Here is a 20,266-nt window from a genome sequence, read left to right on the forward strand (position 1 = left end):
GATTTATTGTCATCATTGCCCAGCACCTGATGGAAATCTTGCCTGTTTCGTGACGTGTCGCCACATAAACACGATCAAAACGTTTTCCACTTGAACAGTTGCAACGTTTAAGTGGCAGTACTATACGAGAGAGCGCACGATTACTTGTACGGATCAATTGGATTTCTTTATCGTTTATCACGTTGCTTCTGTAAGATTTTCGAAGGACTCTTCTGATGTGAAGGTTGTAACTGGATTTAGGAATATTTACCGAGGCTCGCACATGTCTTCGGCTACCATTTTTCTTTTTTTTAATATATAGACATCAAATACTTATGTAGATAGACACAAAATGCTGGAGTGACTCTGCGGGGCATGTAGCATCTCTGGATAGAACTTATGTCCTTGTGTACACATCGCGGCAATCCATGTTGGAATGTATGCGGAAAGCAATGAATCTATTCGCTTTGCAGATTTGCCCCGGGTTACGACGGGCTTCTTTCTGTTCCTGAGAGCTGTTCCTGAGACCCGAACAATTCACAAGTGGGACCTGCGGCCGCTCGGTAACATATTAAAAATAAATAGGCCAATTAACGTAAACGAACCGGAACGTTAAACTCAACCAATTCGGTTACCGGCGCGAACTGAGTCCCCACAAGGCTGAAGATTCCCGCAGCCCGGTAACAACAGCCAAATCCAAGCCGCTGGTCTCTCGTACACTGGGCTGTACACAGGTCAAGGGTTCGTAACCTGGGGCGGACATGCACTGTATATAAATAGAACATCTCTCAAATAGTTTAAAACGTAGGTTTCAACATTATTGCAACCATCAGACACGTATTTCCAATGATTTAAAAAAAAGTTCGCACGCGAATGCAAACACGTACACTGCAATAAAACGAGCAGGCGTCCGCTGTTGGAGTCGGTGGTTCAAGGCCAGAGTCGGGCCAGGGGTCACACAAACGCTTTGATCATAAACACAGGGTTACACGTGCGGTCGGACAGAATTCATACGTGGGGCCCCCTTTTGCAGCGCGGGTGTCGAGATCGATCGCAGACTATTTTATGTCGTGCTGTGTCTCACGATGTCTTCGGAGATCCACTTTCCGCTGGAAGCCTTTCCCGCAGAGGTCGCAGCCAAACGGCTTGTAGCCGGTGTGCTTGCGGCTGTGGGTGATCAGGTTAGAGCTCTGGCTGAAGGCCTTGCCGCACACCTGGCACTTGTGGGGCTTCTCACCTGCATTACAATGGCAAAAAAAATCATTAATGCGGGATAGACACAAACAGCAGGAGTAACTCAGCGGGACAGGTAACCCCGGCCTTCCCTCTCTCTCTATCCCTGCCCCACCCAAGTGGCACCAGCTTCTCGTTTTCACCCTACAAAAGTATCATCTGTACTTTTTTTGCATGTCTTTTATTCATTGTTCTTTATCTCTTCACGTCATCGTCTATATCTCTCATTTCCCTTATCCCTAACCAGTCTGACGAAAGGTCTCGACCCGAAACGTCACCCATTCCTTCTAAACCAGCGTCTGCAGTACATTCCTACTCATTACTGCGGGATTCGCGTTGTTCAAATGGCCTATCTATTCTACGCCATTCAATAATGGCAACTCTGTGCCCTTGCAAAGCTTTTTGGAAGAATTCTCATTTCTACACAAAGACTGGAAAACTTTTTTACTTTTCATTTGTAGGGGAATTCGATGACCTGAGTACAAACTAGGTAATCTGCAGAGTACAACATAGTTTCCTTCCTCACATAATAGGACTAATTTCAAAGGGGATATTTGGAAGTGAGAACGGAGTCTATCCGATAGTAACAAGTGTCTGTCTGGTTTGCAAGGATAACAGTCCTCTTTTTCCTGTTCGATTTGTTTCATCAAGTCATAAGTGATAGGAGCAGAATTAGGCCATTCGAGCCATCAAGTCTACTCCGCCATTCAATCATGGCTGATCTATCTCCCCCTCCTAACCCAATTCTCCCGCCTTCTCCTCACAATCCTTGACACCCGTACTAATCAAGAATATATCTCTGCCGTAAAAATATGAATTGATTGTTTGATCCAGACTAGACGATCGCGATCGCACTTATATCATGAATATAATGCAGATATTTCGTATATTTCATTGGCAAAGCAATCATATTTGAATTATAACCACATATATTAAACGTTATTGCCTTTTACCCTGTATCTGTACTGCGGATGGCTCGATTGTAATTGTGTACAGTCTTTCCGTTAACTGGGTAGCATGCAACGAAAAGGCTTTTCACTGTACCTCGGTACACATGACAATAAATAAAATATCTAATCAATCATGGAATCTTCGCCGAAAACAACCCGTAAGCTAGTAATTCGAAAATAGCTGCCTCTGGAACGATTTCTTTGTGCTTTGAGGTCCGTTGACACCGGTCTCGTTAGTTCTAGTGTCTGACACACGCCGTGAATCACACGGTCCGCAAACTGAAAATATCTACAATTTACCCAACTGTAAAGGTTGGGTATCAAAACCCCAAAATAGCAGGCAAGCTATCGAAATATTTAAACGAAACGAGAAAGAATGCAAGTGTCTGAAGAAGGGTCGCCACCCGAAACGTCGCCTATCCTTGTCCTCTCGGGATGCTGTCTGAATCGCTGAGTTTCTCCAGCATTTTGTGTCTATCTTTAGTATAAACCATCATCTGCAGTTCTTTGCATTCAACAAAGAATGCAAAAGGTTTTTCACTAAAAGTTTTCATTGAAGTCGTTTAATATGACTGATATAAAACAGGGCAGGAGCACGCCATTCGGGCCCGGGTCAGCATTCGAGCCTTTACCTCAATACTATCCCCTGGCCTGTTCCTTGAGGCCTCTTGCATTCAGAAATCTATCGCAAGCAAAGTACAAAGTGCGAGTAGAACTCAACGACTCAGGCAGCATCTGTGGTGGGAAGGGCCGAATGGCCTACTCCTGCACCTATTGTCTATTGTCTAAATGGACAGACTCTGACTCTGAATGTCCCACTCCGGTCACCCACTTCATTCCTTCTCCTCCCAGCTTCTGTTGGAAGGTCCTTCCACAAGATGGAGTGTATGTAGGTTAATTGGCTGGGTAAATGTAAAAATTGTCCCTAGTGGGTGTAGGATAGTGTTAATGTACGGGGATCACTGGGCGGCACGGACTTGGAGGGCCGAAAAGGCCTGTTTCCGGCTGTATATATATGATATGATATGATATGATACTGTCCCCCACTCTATCCCATTGAAGACATTGGAGTTTGTCTAAGGAACTAATACTCTAAAATGCCCTACAATGCTGAGAACTATATTCTGCACTCTGTATCTTCCTCTTTGCTCTACCTCTAGTCCATGGGTTTCAGCGGATTGTATCTCTGCCTGGTATATCTGATCGGTTTGGATGGCAAACAAAATAAAGCTTTTCACTGTACCTCGGTACGTGTAACCATAAGACAATAATAAGAAACATAATAATCTTGCTATTGAGGGCGTGCAGGGTAGGTTTACTAGGTTAATTCTCGGAATGGCGGGACTATCATATGTCGAAAGACTGGAGCGACTAGGCTTGTATACACTGGAATTTAGAAGGATGAGAGGAGATCTTATCGAAACGTATAAGATTATTAAGGGGTTGGACACATTAGAGGCAGGAAACATGTTCCCAATGTTGGGGGAGTCCAGAACAAGGGACCACAGTTTAAGAATCAGGGGGAGGCCATTTAGAACTGAGATGAGAAAAAACATTTTCAGTCAGAGAGTTGTGAATCTGTGGAATTCTCTGCCTCAGAAGGCAGTGGAGGCCAATTCTCTGAATGCATTCAAGAGAGAGCTAGATAGAGCTCTTAAGGATAGCGGAGTCAGGGGGTATGGGGAGAAGGCAGGAATGGGGTACTGAGAATGATCAGCTATTGAATGGCGGTGCTGGATCGAAGGGCCGAATGGCCTCCTCCTGCACCTATTGTCTATTGTCTATAATAATATGCTGCCTGTCCCGCTGAGTTACTCCAGCATTCTGTGTCTATCTTCGGTGTAAACCAGCATCTGCAGTCCCTCCCTACACATAATAACCAGCAATGTCACAATAATAATAAACCTAAACCGAAGAGTCCCAACCTGAAACGTTGCCTGTCCTTTCCCTCCACAGATGCTGCCTGACCCGCTGAGTTACCCCAGCACCTTGTGTTTTAATCTGTCAGTATCCCTGTGTGAATGACACAGCAGGAGAATGTAATAATAGCATGGCCGCCACGTAATTCCTTCACCCTGGTCAGTTCGAGTGTGTTGGATAAGGCTTTCTATCAGAGATAAGGTGAAGCTAAATCAGGAAATGCTGATCACCCATTCCTTCTCTCCCGAGATGCTGCCTGACCTGCTGAGTTACTCCAGCATTTTGTGAATAAATCAGGAAATGCTGAGACGGGGGCTGTAAAATCGAGGCGTGGATGTGTCATTTTAACCATCGGCCTCGATCTGCCGTGAATGCTGTGTTCGACGTTTATTTTTAGTCGAGATGAGCACAGTGACATTCTCACATCCGGAGAGCACATTGCAGAGTTGGAGCGAAGCGATGGTGTTTCTACAAGTTTCTACTCTGCATTCTGCAATAATTAAGCTCCACCACGTCCAGAAAGAACCATGAGACACACTCCACATTTCTATTCGTTTGATATCCACACACGTGTATGCAGTCTAAAAATATGTTAGCCCTGATTTTAGCTGCTTTGTCGTTTCCCTCCATTAAATGTCAGGTGATAAGATGATAATGTTGACTTTGAAACCCGAGACCCGCCCATTATTGTCTGCGCTGTTTCCTCCTGAATAAAAAGATAGCTTTTATTCGACTAGAGTTAGATTGGTCAGGTATCCAAAGTGCATCCAATTGCATCGAGTTTGCTGAAATAAAACTACTTGAAACGATACCCGAAATGAGAACAAAAATGAACAAGAAAATGGAAATTCACAATGAACGCTCAAACTTCAGAAAGGGGTTTGGACATTTGCCACTACCGTCTGATTTTACGGACGATGCTGATTTTAATGTGTAAGAAGAAACTGCAGATGCGGGTTTAAACCGAAAATTAGACACAAAAAGCTGGAGTAACTCAGCGGGGCAGGCAGCATCTCTGGAGAGGAGGAATGGTGATGTTTCGGGTCGAGGCCCTTCTTCCGACTGGTTAAACCCGAAACGTCACCCATTCCTTCTCTCCGGTGATGCTGCCTGTCCCGTTGAGTTACTCCAGCTTTTTGTGTCTATGCTGATTTTAATATTGTGCGTGGATAAATTGGCAGCCTATTTATAACCGATGAACACCAATCTTAAATGCCAATGTCTACCTTTGACCCCCTATAATGACTGAATAAACCTGACAAAGTTCCAACCGTTTTAGAAACATAGAAACATAGAAAATAGGTGCAGGAGTAGGCCATTCGGCCCTTCGAGCCTGCACCGCCATTCAATATGATCATGGCTGATCATCCAGCTCAGTAACCTGTACCTGCCTTCTCTCCATACCCCCTGATCCCTTTAGCCACAAGGGCCACATCTAACTCCCTCTTAAATATAGCCAATGAACTGGCCTCAACCATGATGTTGGTTAATGCGAAATAAGATCGTCACTTTGATCTCTTTCCCTTCTATTGTCACCTCAGCCTTTACATGGCGGACCATATGAGCACCGAGCTGACTTCCCTCGCAGTAAAGTGTGATTCACCTGTCATTTACGTTGGTCTCTAAATCAAGACTGGGCTAGTCATACCAGGCAAGTCATCCCACACAGCCGCTCTCAATAAACAGCGGGCGGGTCATACTAAAGCACCACTGATTGGATTGCCACGATTCCATTATTAAACAGATGCCGTTCATCAAATCGCTGCCAAAAGCCGTTTCTTTCATCGGATATTGTTCAGAAAGAGATTCAATATTGTGCAGGCATTGAGTTGCAGTGCAAACTATGAAGAATGAAATGCATACAAACCCCAGCCGGGAAACTGGGCTTTTGTGAATCATAATGAAAAAAGACATCAGGAAACACGAGTTTCACGCAACGGTAGGGGAAAGGTGAAGGATTAACTGAAGGTTTCGAGACCGAGATTGCTACTCGTCGGCTATTATCTAATTTACTGCCAAAAAAAGTAAATGCTGGAGGAAATCATAGCATGGAAACAGGCCCTTCCGCCCTACTTGTCCACGTCGACCAACATGCCCCACCATCAACACTAGTCCCACCTGCCTGCGTTTGGTACATATCCCTCTAAACATTTCCTATTCATGCACTTTGTCTAAATGTCTTTCGGCAATTGTGAAGAGAAATGAGCGGAGGAGGTTTTGAATCAGGATTGCAGTAGTAGACTTGTTGAGTTCCTCCAATATTTTGTTTTGTTTTTGCTCATGATTCCTGCATCTACAGTCTCTTGTGTCTCCATTATTTCACTTACTGCCCGTGTTGGATCATGAGATTGGGGTGATCTTGTCCCTGTGAAAAGGTAGTTTTAATCTTTTCTTCATTGTATCCAGTGATCCTGGTGCAAAATGAAAGGTTTTCCTCTCTGATGTGTTGTGTTTCATTTTGGTCATAACTTACTGCCTTATAAATATATAGAACATAATACAGTATAGCACAGGAACAAACCATTCGGCCCACAATGTCTGTGCCGAACATGATGCCAAGCGAAATTAATCTCATTTGCCTACACATGATCCATATCTGCCCAATCCCTGCATTACCAGGAATTAGTATTTATTAATTAAAAACCTATTGATTTGAACTCAAAAAATGGTTTAGGTTTATTATTAGTTTAGGTTTATTATTGTCGGGATGCGGGACTGTCATATGTTGAAAGAATGGAGCGACTGGGCTTGCATACACTGGAATTTAGAAGGATGAGAGGGGATCTTATTGAAACAGATAAGATTATTAAGGGATTGGACACGCTAGAGGCAGGAAACATGTTCCCGATGTTGGGGAAGTCCAGAACCAGGGGCCACAGTTTAAGAATAAGGGGTAGACCATTTAGAACGGAGATGAGGGAAAACTTTTTCACCCAGAGAGTTGTGAATCTGTGGGATTCTCTGCCTCAGAAGGCAGTGGAGGCCAATTCTGTGGATGCTTTCAAGAGAGAGTTAGATAGAGCTCTTAAAGATAGCGGAGTCAAGGGATATGGGGCGAAGGCAGGAACGGGGTACTGATTGTGGAAGCTCAGCCATGATCACAGTGAAAGGCGGTGCTGGCGCGAAGGGCTGAATGGCCTATTCCTGCACCTATTGTCTGTTGTCTGTTGTCTGTTGTCATGTGTACCAAAGTACAGTGAAAACCAGTGCCTTGCATGCTATCCAAACAGAACTTGAATATTATATTTTAAAAACATCGACGTTTTGCATTGTGGGGAAAAACAATTACCATCGTATTTTACAAACGGTGAATGTTTAGTTCGAGTCTAATCGATTTATCTCGAGGGCCCGCCCTTTGTGGAGTGAAATGATAACTTGGTTTCAGTTTTGTACAAAGGAAGAGTGATGGACATACTCGTTACACTGCAAACGTGGTGCTTAGCATCCGCCGAGCATTCACTGACCTGTGTGGATGAAGGTATGCTTTTTCATGTCTGATTTCTGGTGGAATCTCTTCCCACAGTATTGACACGGATAAGGCCTGGTGTCCGAGTGAATCAACAAGTGTGTGGACAACGTGGAAGACCTTTTAAACGTTTTTCCGCAGATCTTGCAATCGAAACTCCTTTCCTAAAAAAAACCCCAAATGAAATTGCAAATCAAATTAACATAATAAAATTACAACTTGACCCTTAATTGATAAAGCACAATGCTCGAAATTATTGGCAAACATGGTACCGGATTTGGGTAATGGCATGCAGCCCAATTAAGCAAATAACAATAGAAAATGAAACTCAACAGAGCAAATAATACCGGTACAAAGAGAAAAGGTTAACATTTCAGGTCAAAGTTCCCTGTCCTGCAAAATGATCTTTGTGTGTTTCTCCCCACAGATGCTGCCTGGCAAAATGAGTCTTCTCAGCGTTTTCTCTGTATTTTATTTTCCGATTTCCAAAACATCTGCAATATTTATTTTGTATTGAGGAAAAAATAACTTTAATTACGCTGATCTGCAGAAGCTGATAGTTGCACAGTACCTGCGAGTGAACCGCTTTGTGTTGCTCCAAGCTGACCGCGTGGCCGAAGGTCTTGCCGCAGATATCACAGGCGAAAGGCCGTGTGCCGCTGTGCGACCGGCGGACGTGGACTTCCAGACCGTGAGGAGTGGAGAAAACCTGGCGGGGGAAGCAGGAACGTTGTCAACAAACATGAAGGAAATCACGACCGCGGCCGGTGCTCCCGAGGATTCCGACCCGACCGAAGGCCATGAGAGGTGATGAGAAACTGGAACACAGAGCCCCAACACTTCAGTCTGAAGAAGGGTCTCGACCCGAAACGTCACCCATTCCTTCTCTCCCGAGATGCTGCCTGACCCGCTGAGTTACTCCAGCATTTTGTGAATAAATCGATTTGTACCAGCATCTGCGGTTATTTTCTTACACAGAGCCCCAACACTTCCATTGTTGCCGTGTGAACGCCGACATCCTTTAACACCTGGCATGCTCTTTGTACCCTTCCATATCGCTAGTCTCTCTCTCTCACCCTCCCCTGACTCTCAGACTGAAGAATGGTCACGACCGATTCCTTTTCTTCAGTGATGCTGCATGTCCCGCTGAGTTACTCCAGCATTGTGTCTATTTTCACCTAAAATAGGATCAGTTGTCTAAAAAAAACCCTATATAAATCGAAAGGCCTCGATCCGAAACGTCATCTAACCATGTTCTCCAGCGAAGGTATCACAAAAAGCTGGAGTAACTCAGCGGGTCAGGCAGCATCTCAGGAGAGAAGGAATGGGTGACGTTTCGGGTCGAGACCCTTCTTTCTCCAGCGATGCTGCCTGACCTGCTGAGTTACCCCAGCACTTTGTGTCGTTTTGAATATAAATCGAAACCCCAGCAAAAAAGAGAGTGAAATGTATATAAAAAACATATTGAAAACCGATTAAATACATCAAAAGAAAGTGCCCCATGCGTATTCGTGAATTGGCATCATTCTCGCCACAGCCATTGTGGGCCAAAGTGGGCCGTTCCTGTCCTGTATATTTCTATTTAATTTAAGATGAACCACTTCTGGTTTTTTTTTATTGCAGCCATTTGCACTGAATGTTTGCGCAACTGCAATACTAAGGCGTTTCCAACTCTTTGGACGAAGACTAAATTAATGAGACCGGAAGAATGTTTCAAGGGATATGGGGAGAAGGCTGGCACGGGTTACTGATTGTGGATGAACGGCCATGATCACAATGAATGGCGGTGCTGGCTCGAAGGGCCGAATGGCCTCATCCTGCACCTATTTTCTATGTTTCTATGTTTCCATTACACCTCCCAATTTCCTCTTCCTCACTGTGGATCAGAAGTTGATTTGAACCGTCAGGCCAACGTCCACTCTCTGTGGGCGCCAAGCGACCGACTGAGCGTTTTTCAATATTAAAATCGCTCACGAGATCAGAATCTATGCGGTCAAAATGAAATTCAGTGATTCAATTCTCCTTACGGTATTATACTGTATTTATTGTCTCCATTGGAATATTTGATTCGTGTGTTGTCCTACGCAGGAATCATTGATATTAGAATGAGATGCCACAATATTGGGGATAGCACAGAAAAATAATGGATCTGAATTAATAATTATCATCCATCTAGTATGTTTCAATCCGCAGAGAAAGGGGATGGGATGGAGAGAACAAAGGGAACGGCTGCGATGGGGTGGGGATCAAGAGGGATTGAAGGACTCCGGTAGTGGTGGTGGCGGTGCGGGTGGTGTAGACGTGTTTCGCAACTGCAGGAGAGAAGGCGAGGAGGAACGGAGAAAGGGATACAAAGCAACATGATACAAATAATCTGGGTCTGGTTCCCACCCGAAATGTCGTCTGTCCATTCCCTCTATGGAAGATGCTGCCTGAGCTGTTGAGTTGCACCAGCACTTTGTGTTGTGTGAACTGTTTTATCTCCTCCCTCTCCCCCCCCCCCCCCCTCCTCTCTCTATATCTATATCTATATCTATATGTCTATATATCTATATATATATCTGTCTGTCTGTCTGTCTGTCTGTCTGTGTCTGTCTGTCTGTCTGTCTGTCTGTCTGTCTGTCTGTCTATCTATCTGTCTATCTATCTATATGATCATTCCTTTATCAACCTTGCATTGGTCATGAGAAATACTGAAGTAAAAAGGAATGCTGGAAATAATCGCCAGGCCGGACGTTACCTTTGTGTGTGTGTGTGTGTGTGTGTGTGTATGTGTGTGTTCAGTTTTACACCAGCTGCATTTTAATCTGATTTTTGCTCTAATGTAATTCCAACTTATCCCATCTTTAGAGCACAAATGTTGCTTGTACACGCGACATTTAGCGCTTTGGTTCATGTGTTTCTTTCCTCTTGCTACAACTGGCCATAATGCTTCATCCCTGCAGTGTTGCCACTGATAAATAGACGAATGTATTGACTGGGGCACATATGGAAATACTTTAGTTCGTGTCAAGAGCCCAGAGCAATTGCGATTCAGAGTGGGACCCATGTATTTCTCATGACCAATGCAAGGTTGATAAAGGAATGATCATTTAACGTGAACTGAAATGTAACTCAATGCCTAATGGGATACTTTGCAACTGGGATACAATTAATACAATTATTGCCGAACACTTGATAAGAATGAAATTGATGTTCGTTAGGGAAAATTATGGTCCCTCGTGGTCCAGAAATCATCACTGAAGAAGGGTCTCGACCCGAAACGTCACCTATTCCTTTTCCCCAGAGATGCTGCCTGACCCGCTGAGTTACTCCAACTTATTATGCCTATCTTTAGTGTTTTAATTGTGATCGTTATTGCAGGGAAATGTTAATTGCTTTATGTTATGAGTGGCCTCTTTGATCGGTAAGGGGCTGAACGCCTTAACTAAGTTTGCGTTACTACTTTTAACTAGATAAAACAAACAGTGCTGGATTAATTCAGCGGTCAAGCACCACCCGTCGAGGACATGGATAGGTGGCGTTTGGGGTCTGGACCCTTCTTCAGGCAGATTGTGGTGGTGGGAGAGGGAGAAAGCTGGAAGAGAGGATGGGGCTGGACGAAGCCTGGAAAGTGACTGGTGGATACAGGTGAGGGGGTGGGTTGATAGGTAGATATGGTCATACAGCATGGAAACAAGCCATTTGGCCCACATTGCCCATGTCGACGAGAAAGCCCTATCTAATCTTGTCCCACCTGACCGCGTTTGGCCCATATCCCTATATCCCTATAAACATTTCCCATCCATGATTGAACAGAGATGGAAAGACAAAAAGTGTGCGATCCGGATAACAGAGGTGCGAATTGTGAGGCTGGATGACGGTGGAAGAGGTCTCCTTGGGGTGCAGGGATCAAAGATAATAAGGGATGCTGATAGATGGCCTGTTCACCGTAAAAGTTTGGCATCTGGGGCCGAGAAACAAACACTGAGTTGAGGTAGGGCTAAGTCGTGATATAATTGGGATCCATTGCCACAGAAGGCTGTGGAGGCCAAGTCAATGGATATGTTTAAGGTGGAGATTGGCAAATTCTTGATTAGTACGGATGTCGGGGGTTATGGAGCGAAGGCAGGAGAATGGGGTTGAGAGGGAAAGATATATCAGCCACGATTGAATGGTGGAGTTGACGTCTAGGCCGAATGGCCTAATTCTGCTCCTATAACCCGTGAACGTGAATTGAGCAACAGAGGGCAGGAGGAAAGCTCCTGTTTCCATAACCATGCAGCAGTCCACGTGTCCTTTCTGAGGACAACACGGCAGCCACCTTGGATTGGGTGAGACACCAGTAGAATGTAGATGGAGACCACGGATAAACTGGAAGAAATCAATATACTAGAACCATTTGGTGTGAGCTGGCACGAGTTTAGTTTCGTTTAGTTTATCGTGTATCGAGGTGCAGTGAAAAGCTTGTGTTGCGTGCCAACCAGTCAGCAGAAAGACGATACATGATTGCAATTGATCAATTTACAGCGTATAGCCACCTGATAAGGAAATAACATTTAGTGCGAGGCAACGCCAGCAAAGTCCAATCACGGATAGTCCGGGAGACACCAAAGAGGTAGTTCGGGACTGCTCTCTGGTCGTGGTAGTGGTTCAGTTGCTTGATAACAGCTGGGAAGAACCCTGAACCTGGAGGTGTGCTTTTTCACACTTCTATTCCTTTTGCGTGATGGGAGAGGGGAGCAAATGGAGTGGGCAGGGTGCGACTCATCCTTGATATATACCTTGCTGCATTTGATGCACGTGTAGGAGCCGTTGTTGAGAAGCAGTTGGGTGCATAGGAGGCCTGATTCGGGTTTCACTTCGTTCCCTTTCTCGTGGAAGTTGCGGCCGCGCTCGGGGTACAGACCGGGCCGCAGGTCGCTGTAAACCCCTCGGGCACGGCCGCGCTCGGGGTACAGGCCCTGGGCGGAGCCAGGGTAGAGCCCGGGCATGGAGCTGCGTTCGTCGTATAGCCCCACGGCGGAGCTCCGTTCCAGAGCTGGGGGGCGATAATTTTGCACCAGGTACTTTAACTCGGAACCTGGGTAATTATTCCACGCGTACTGCTTCACCGGCGTCGCAAACGGGTGATTCTCCTCCGCAGACGGGGTGAGAGATTTCTCAGAGTCTAAATAAACACAGGGATGGAAAGACACTGAGATCATAAACAACATTGAGTTCGGTTTAGTTTAGTTTAGTTCAAACTATCCAATTTTACACGATTGCACGCATACAAACACATTTTTTTGGTGATACTTGAACGGATTGTAAACATTCTAATTATATCTAGAATTACTCAATTGTTCAATAAACAACGGCCAGCACAAAGCGCATTATCTCTCGTTAAGGAAAATATTTCCACTGTATCAATCATCCATCTGTGTCCACCTATCACTTGCCAGACCTAGCCACGCCCCCACCGATTCTCTCCATCTTTCTCCCCCCTCCCTCCCCCTTTCCGCAATCAGTCTGAAGAAGGGTCCCGACCCGAACGACGCCTATCCATAATAATAATAATAATGCATTACATTTATATAGCGCTTTTCATATACTCAAAGACGCTTTACAGGGATTTAGAGAACATAGGGAAGTGAATAAATAGATAAATAAGTAAACGAACAGAGAAAGGAGACAGAAGGTGAGGTGACCTTCAGTGGTTGAAGGCAGTACTGAACAGGTGAGACTTCAGTGATGTTTTGCATGTGGTGAGTGTGGAGGAGTCTCTGACGGTTTGGGGTAGTGAGTTTGGTCCGGATGTGGGGGGATAGGACATCCATGTTCTCCAGAGATGCCGAGTTACTCCAGCACTTTGTATTTTGCATCAGATTCCAGCATTTGCATTTCCTTAAAATATTGTGGCTTAAAATATTTTCAATACGAGATTCCGCTAATACTAATATCAATAACAAATTTGATCTACCCATTTGCAGCTGTGCTAGGAAGTGATTTGTCGATGAAATGCCTATTGCTGGGTTTAGACAGGCGAATGCGTGGAATTCGTTGCCACAGAAGACTATGGGAGGCCGAGCCAATAGATATTTTCTTGATTAGTAAAAGTGCTAATGGTTATGGGGCGAAGGCAGGGGAATGGGGTTGAGAGGAAAAGATAGATAGATAAGCCACGATTGGATGAAGGAATAGACTTGATGGGCTGAATGGCATGAACATGAACTGACTTCTATTTGCCTTCATCTACTGCCCCAGCCGCCTAACGGGTCTCGACCCGAAACGTCACCCATTCCTTCTCTCCAGAACTGCTGTCTGTCCCACTGAGTTACTCCAGCTTTTTGTGGTTACCGCCTAATAATTTGTCAGTGCAGAATGCCGACCCCGTCCCTCCCACGGACATGCGCTGCGCGCAGGTACCTGGCGATGCGGAGGGAGAAGGAGGTCTCCAGAAATTCTCATAGTCGGTGGTTCTGCCGCAGTCACCCTCCTCGCAGCTCTCGGGGGACTCCGGCACCTCGGCCGCCTCCACCGCTTGGGATCTCGGCGAAACTCCGCCCTTAGAGTCCGGGCAGGGAGCATCTCCCGGCACCTTGTTGTCTGCGATCACATTTGGGGTAGGGAGGAAGGACCAGAGGAACTTATCAAACTGGCGGCGCAGTGTTCGTGAAAGCATTTTGTTGTCATCAGCTTTTAATTGATCTATTGTAAATGCCGCCTCTATTAACAGCCGAAGTTAGGAGTACAATACATACATGCTTCCTCCAGACCAAAACATAAACTAGTTCCACGGCGTGACTTTACTATTTAAAATGATTTGTACAAATTAATAATGTTATAATTGAAAATTAAGTATTTGAAAACATTTGGATTCCTCACGTCTTTCGGAAATTGGTATTCATATTGGTTCTGGTTTATTAGAACACAGAACACAGCAAAGTACCACACAGGATCACAATGTCTGTGCCGAACATGATGATAAACTAATCTCACATCTCTGCGCATGGTCCATGGCCCTCCATTCACTGCTTCTCCACGTGTCTACCTAATAGCCTTTTAAACGCCACTATCGCGCCTATCTCCGCCGTTCTGGTAGCACGTCCCAGGCACTCGTCACCCACTGTATATACAATAAATACCCCACATATCTCCTTCAAACATTGCCCCTCTCATCTTAAAGCTATGCCCGCTAGCCTTTGACATTTCACCTGGGGCAAAAAAGCTTCTGACTGTCTACCCTATCCATGGCTGTCATAATTTTATATACAGTGCTTCTACCAGGTGTCCACTCAATCTCTGGCATTCCTGAGAAAACATTCCATGTCCCCCCAACCTCGCGTTGTATTATTACCAAGACGCAGTGAAGAACTTTTATTTTGTCTGGAACTGTATCAAATCCTTACTTCAGATGACTGAAATGACACGTTGAAGCTGACAAAAGTAAACAGCCGACTGACTACACGTCAGTGAGAAGACAAACAATATCAACGCTTCAGGCCGAAGATCCTTCGTCAGTTTACAATGACTGAAACTGACAATTAACTGACCCCTAAATTATTAACACATTCCGTGAAATAGAGGGCTTAATTTAACCACAAACCGGGATCATTAATAAATCAACGCGTCTACCAAACATCTAAAAAGATCAAAGAAAACACTGAATCTATAAAATATGTTTAAAGTCACACTGACAAAAACAGTTTGATGCATTCAGGATAATATGTGACCTACTCATCCTAAGCATAAATTGCAAAAAAAGTTGAAATCATATTTCTTTAGCCGCAGACAAACACAAAATACTGGGGCACTCGGCGGGTCAGGCAGTTCTTCAGAAACCCAGTCTGAAGAAGGGTCTCGACCCGAAAAGTCAGTCATCCCTTTTTACCTGCCTGACCCACTGAGTTACATAGAAACATAGAAAATAGGTGCAGGAGGAGGTCATTCGGCCCTTCGAGCCAGCACCGCCATTCATTGTGATCATGGCTGATCGTTCCCAATCAATACCCAGTGCCTGCCTTCTCCCCATATCCCTTGATTCCACTAGCCCATAAAGCTCTATCTAACTCTCTCTTAAATCCATCCAATGATTTGACTTCCACTGCCCTCTGTGGCAGAGAATTCCACAAATTCACAACTCTCTGGGTGAAAAAGTTTTTTTCTCACCTCAGTTTTAAATGGCCTCCACTTTATTCTAAGACTGTGGCCCCTGGTTCTGGACTCGCCCAACATTGGGAACATTTACCCCCAACATTTTGTGTCTATCTTCAGTGTAAACCAGCATCTGCAGTTCCTTCCAACGTAATCAATTAGAAAATAAAATCAATAAGGAAATGTACAGTTTTAAAATCGTATTCCATTTTCGAATTCTAATGTGTAAAAACAAAAAACGGCAAGCAGTTGAAAACATCAGATTTTGGCCGTAAATAATTAGAAAGTAAAATCAATAAGGAAATATAATTGTTTAAAACCGTATTCCATTTTCGAGTTCTAACATGTAGAATGCATTAGTCGACAACCGTAAGGTAAAGGCAATTGATAGAAATGTTGACCGTGGCTCAGGGTTGACTATGGTGTGACTGCGGTGTGTGTGCGTTCGGTTACCTGAGCAGATATGTTTCAATATGAGCTCCAGTCTGCTGCTGTAGTCATCCTCGATGGGTCTGTGCTGATGGTAGCTGTGTGCCTTCTTGCTTTTCACCAGGAACGACCGTGGCATTTCGCAAGCCTTCTTCACACGCTCGTCTTGGACAAAATCAGTTTCAGCAGCAATTGAATCTTTTTTTTAATTCCCGGAGAGAAGAGTCCTCGATTTGAGCGCTGTGGAGTTGCACATCATTGGTTAGATATAGGCTTGGGCGAGTCGGCTTGGCGCCTGCGCAGGTGCGCTCCCCGTTTACCAGGTGTTGCCCCGCCAGCTGCGAACACAAAGCTCCCCATACAAATCCTTGCCACCCGATTGGACAAGCCACCGCCGGCCACACTCAAATTAATCTTAGGTCTCTCTTTCTCCCACTGGGAAATCAAACTGACAGCAATCGGGATAAGTGACACTATTATTCTCCTCTGTTACACAATACTCAGTGGACACCATGATAGCTCTGTACCTGAAATGGAGCCAGGGTGAGATTGACACAGTCACGTTGCGAAACTTCCTACTGACCGCTATCTCTTAGCAAGTTCTAGCAAAAAAAAACTCCTAAGAATTTGAGAGGAACTCTTATCTTTCGCACCCACAAACGGAAGGGTGTTAAAAAATCGCGAAATATTCCAACCAACACAGCGGCCAATGGATTATATTAACTGTTATGTTGATAATGTTAACTATTTATATCCCATTCCTATTTACCTAATCTTGATTCGAATTTCAGTTGAAGCTAATCAATTATTTACCCTTTCCCCACCGGGCTAAAATGAGGGTCCCAATTTTCTGCATTGTTGGAAACGACGTTGGAGGTTCAGGTAACTTGGACACCTGTGTCACCTGAGTCACTTGTGCATGTGGCGTGCGGACAGAGAGAATGGATAAAACACGGGCGAAACTCACAGGGCAGCCATGTGATCTAACGACAGGATGGATGTGAGGGGGGGAATTTCATCAAGAAACCACTACAACCTTAAATACCTAATTCAGAACCAGAGTCCAATTGAGGTTGGATTTCAACTGAACTTGGATTGTTTTCACTGGAACGCTGGAGGTCGAGGGGAGGCGTGATAGAAGTATATTAAATCATGAGAGGCATAGATGGGGTAGACAATCAGAAACTTTTTTTCCCCAGGGTGGATATGTCAAAGACGAGAGGTCGTAGTTTTATGGTGAGAGGGCCAAGGCTTAAAGGAGATGTGCGGGTCAGTTTATTTTACAACAGAGGATGGTGGGTGGCTTGAACGCGTTGCCAGGGATGGTGATGGAAACAGGCACGTGGATATGCTGGTAATGGATGGATATGGATCATGTACAGGCAGACGAGATTGGTTTATCTTGGCATCATGTTTGGCACAGACATTGTGGCCTGGCCCTGTACTGCACTATCTTCTAGCTGTTGACTTGTTTAAATCACCACGAAATTTGTTTCGTTTGGAGGCGATGATTCTGTGGATTATCATCTCATTTAAACTTTAAACGATCATCTTTCAACTCTGCCCCCTCCCACCTCAAACCTACACATTTGACATTTCTACACTGGGGTAAAGGTTCTGATTGTCTACCCTACAATTCTGTATCTAACCCACCTCAGCAGCTCTTGATGCGGTTGTTTTGCCTTTGTTTCAAAGTAAATGTTTCAAAGCATTTGTTCTTCCAAAGCACGAGGGGAGGAGGAGGGGGGGGGGGGGGGGATTCCTGCAGCGAATTAAATTTGCAAAGCCTCTTAGTCAATAGTTTTCTCCCTAAGCACCAGTTATGAGGTGTTCTGGTTTTGTCTGCGTCGCTCCGTCATTCTTCTGTCGTGTGTTGAGCTGACATTTCGTTTGTTGTGCCCTTCGGTAGGGTTAACTACTGTCCCTTATGGAGAGTGGGAAAGTCTGCCGTTTAAGCGGACAGCCTGCCTTGATGAGTCTCCGCCGAATTCTGCGGAATAAAACTTAGATCAAATGGGCATGGTTTTGCGATCAATTTGGGAGATTGAGATTTTCCTCTCAATCACCGGCTTTTGAAACGCAGCACATCCCACCTTCAATGGGAGTCAAAATTCCCAGCGTGAAACCGACAAACAATTAACGTATATTTACCAAACATGTTGCCCGTCACCCGCGCTTTAAAACAGCACTGAGTTTTACAAAAAGAAAGGGGATGTCACAATGTGAGACAGAGGAAGCGGCACAGACAGGGTAGACAGTCGGGACGTTTTTGTTTCCAGCGTGGAAATATCGAAGACTAGAGGACAGAGGTTTAAAGTGAGAGGCACAACGTTTAGAGGGCTTTTTTTTTTACACAAAGGATGGTGGCTGCCTGGATCCCGCTGCCAGGGTCGATAATGGAAGTTGATACATTATGGCGTTTAAGGGGCTTTTAGACAGGTAAATAAATATGCAGGGTACACCTGCAGAAGAGATTAGTTTAACCGGGCATGTTCGGCGTGGACATTGTGGGCCGAATGGCCTGTTCCTGTGCTGTACTGTTCCGGATCTCTGCCTCATATTGCATCTTTGCCACTGCAGCTTTGACTGGATCCCCGCCTGTGGAAGTCGCTCTTGGTGTAGGACTGAAGTCTTTAAAACGTAGGAGAGCGAGAGGCAGAGTTGGCAATGCGAAGACTACCTCTCCATTAGTTCTGCCAAATGTCACACCACCACCGTGCGTTTAGAATAAAACCGGAGTCAGGTGTGGTCGTAACTCCACCGGCTTGTGGCAAGAGGAACAGGGGTGGGTTCGCTTACACACCAGCGCCGTAGCTTTTAGACAGACCCACCCGTGCAAGATCAACCTGCGCGGCGCTATTGAACTGTTTCTTAACCTTGCAGTTGGCCAACGTGATTTGTGTGGACTCAATGTGTAAGATTGCAGATAAAATAGAAAACAGCTCCCCGTCTCCCACCCCTCGGCTGGCCAGTGTCAAGGCAGTGTTGGGATGAGAGAGGAAAGGGATGTCCGAATTCACCTGGGCCGGGGTTAATCACACGGGCAAGACTCAGAGTCCAGATATAAACAGACAAGGCTCTCAATAGACAGGCATTGTAAGAGGTAGCTCGATGGTACAAGTTTGGGTTTTGTACGAAATGTTTGACGTTATTCTAAAAATAAATAAAAACTGAATAAGCACTCAGTTCGCCCTTCCTGTGCTTAATTTAAAATTGTCGATGTTTCTGATTTGAGAGTATGGAATAAAATCATAACAGGATTTACCAGGAAGTAGAAATGAAGCAACGCATCGGGTTGTCTTTAAGAACGGTGGCTGCTCGCCGGGTTTTACCTATAGATTCCTCATAGCAAGATCGGAATCGGGGCAAATTCTGTCCTAAATACCCCAAACCCGCGTTAAAGGGAACGCTGGTTTAATGCCGATCTCAGGATGAAGCGGGAGTGAGTTTTACTACAGACAGTAGATTCGGCGAGCCTGCGCTGTTGAAGAAGAGAATGTTATTGAACCCGACATGGTCCTAAACCAACGGTTCCCTCCCTAAAACCAGCTCTTAGACCCAGAGCGTGAAACGGGCCGACCCCAACGACCGCTTTCACTCAAAGTCCACTTTAACTTAACTGTGGACGTAAGTTTCCACACTGTATCATTCTATGACTCTAAGTGTAGCGACTGCTGCACGTTCTATGCGGATTCAAAAATCACACAACGGGGGGTGGGGGGGGGGGGGGGGGGTGGGGAGAGGAGAAAGGTTTATCTTACCGGCTCTGGCCTGGCGATGGGTCATTGAGAGGGGTCAGTTAGAGCGGGCAAGTCCAGACCTGAGCGTGTCAAGTGCAGCAAAGTGCGGCGTCAGTGATGACGACCGAAAGAGTGTCTCTCTTCTTCTGCATTATCGCGGCAACCGACTGGTTGGTTGCAAACTACTCGTTCAAGCCAAGTAGGTTCGCAACTGAGCAGGTAACGAGAGTGAGCGAGTACTGCAACTTTAACATCCACTTACCACTCCGGACTCGCCACAGCGGAAGCGCTCGCCACACACCCCGAGCCCCTCTCGGACCATTGCATTTAAAAAATACAAAATGCAGCTATTTGTAACTTCATCTGTTCTTGGATACCGAGAGCTTGCGCGCCCAAAAAACGCCAAGAGATTTATTGCACTCATTTATTTCAAA

General features: G+C 45.2%; 1 protein-coding gene across 1 annotated transcript; it reads right to left on the bottom strand.

The window, feature by feature from the left end:
* Positions 1-1,037: 1,037 nt before the first annotated feature.
* On the bottom strand, positions 1,038-16,231 carry LOC144598277 (zinc finger protein Gfi-1-like). The gene is made up of 6 exons (XM_078408230.1): positions 16,117-16,231; positions 13,936-14,115; positions 12,312-12,697; positions 8,120-8,257; positions 7,547-7,712; positions 1,038-1,216 (listed from the first exon to the last, which is right to left on the bottom strand). The coding sequence occupies exons 1-6, from the start codon at positions 16,229-16,231 to the stop codon at positions 1,038-1,040; spliced, it is 1,164 nt and encodes a 387-aa protein (XP_078264356.1).
* Between the last annotated feature and the right edge of the window lie 4,035 nt (positions 16,232-20,266).

Source organism: Rhinoraja longicauda, chromosome 11, assembly GCF_053455715.1.
Source record: "Rhinoraja longicauda isolate Sanriku21f chromosome 11, sRhiLon1.1, whole genome shotgun sequence".
Classification (NCBI taxonomy): Eukaryota; Metazoa; Chordata; class Chondrichthyes; order Rajiformes; family Arhynchobatidae; genus Rhinoraja; species Rhinoraja longicauda.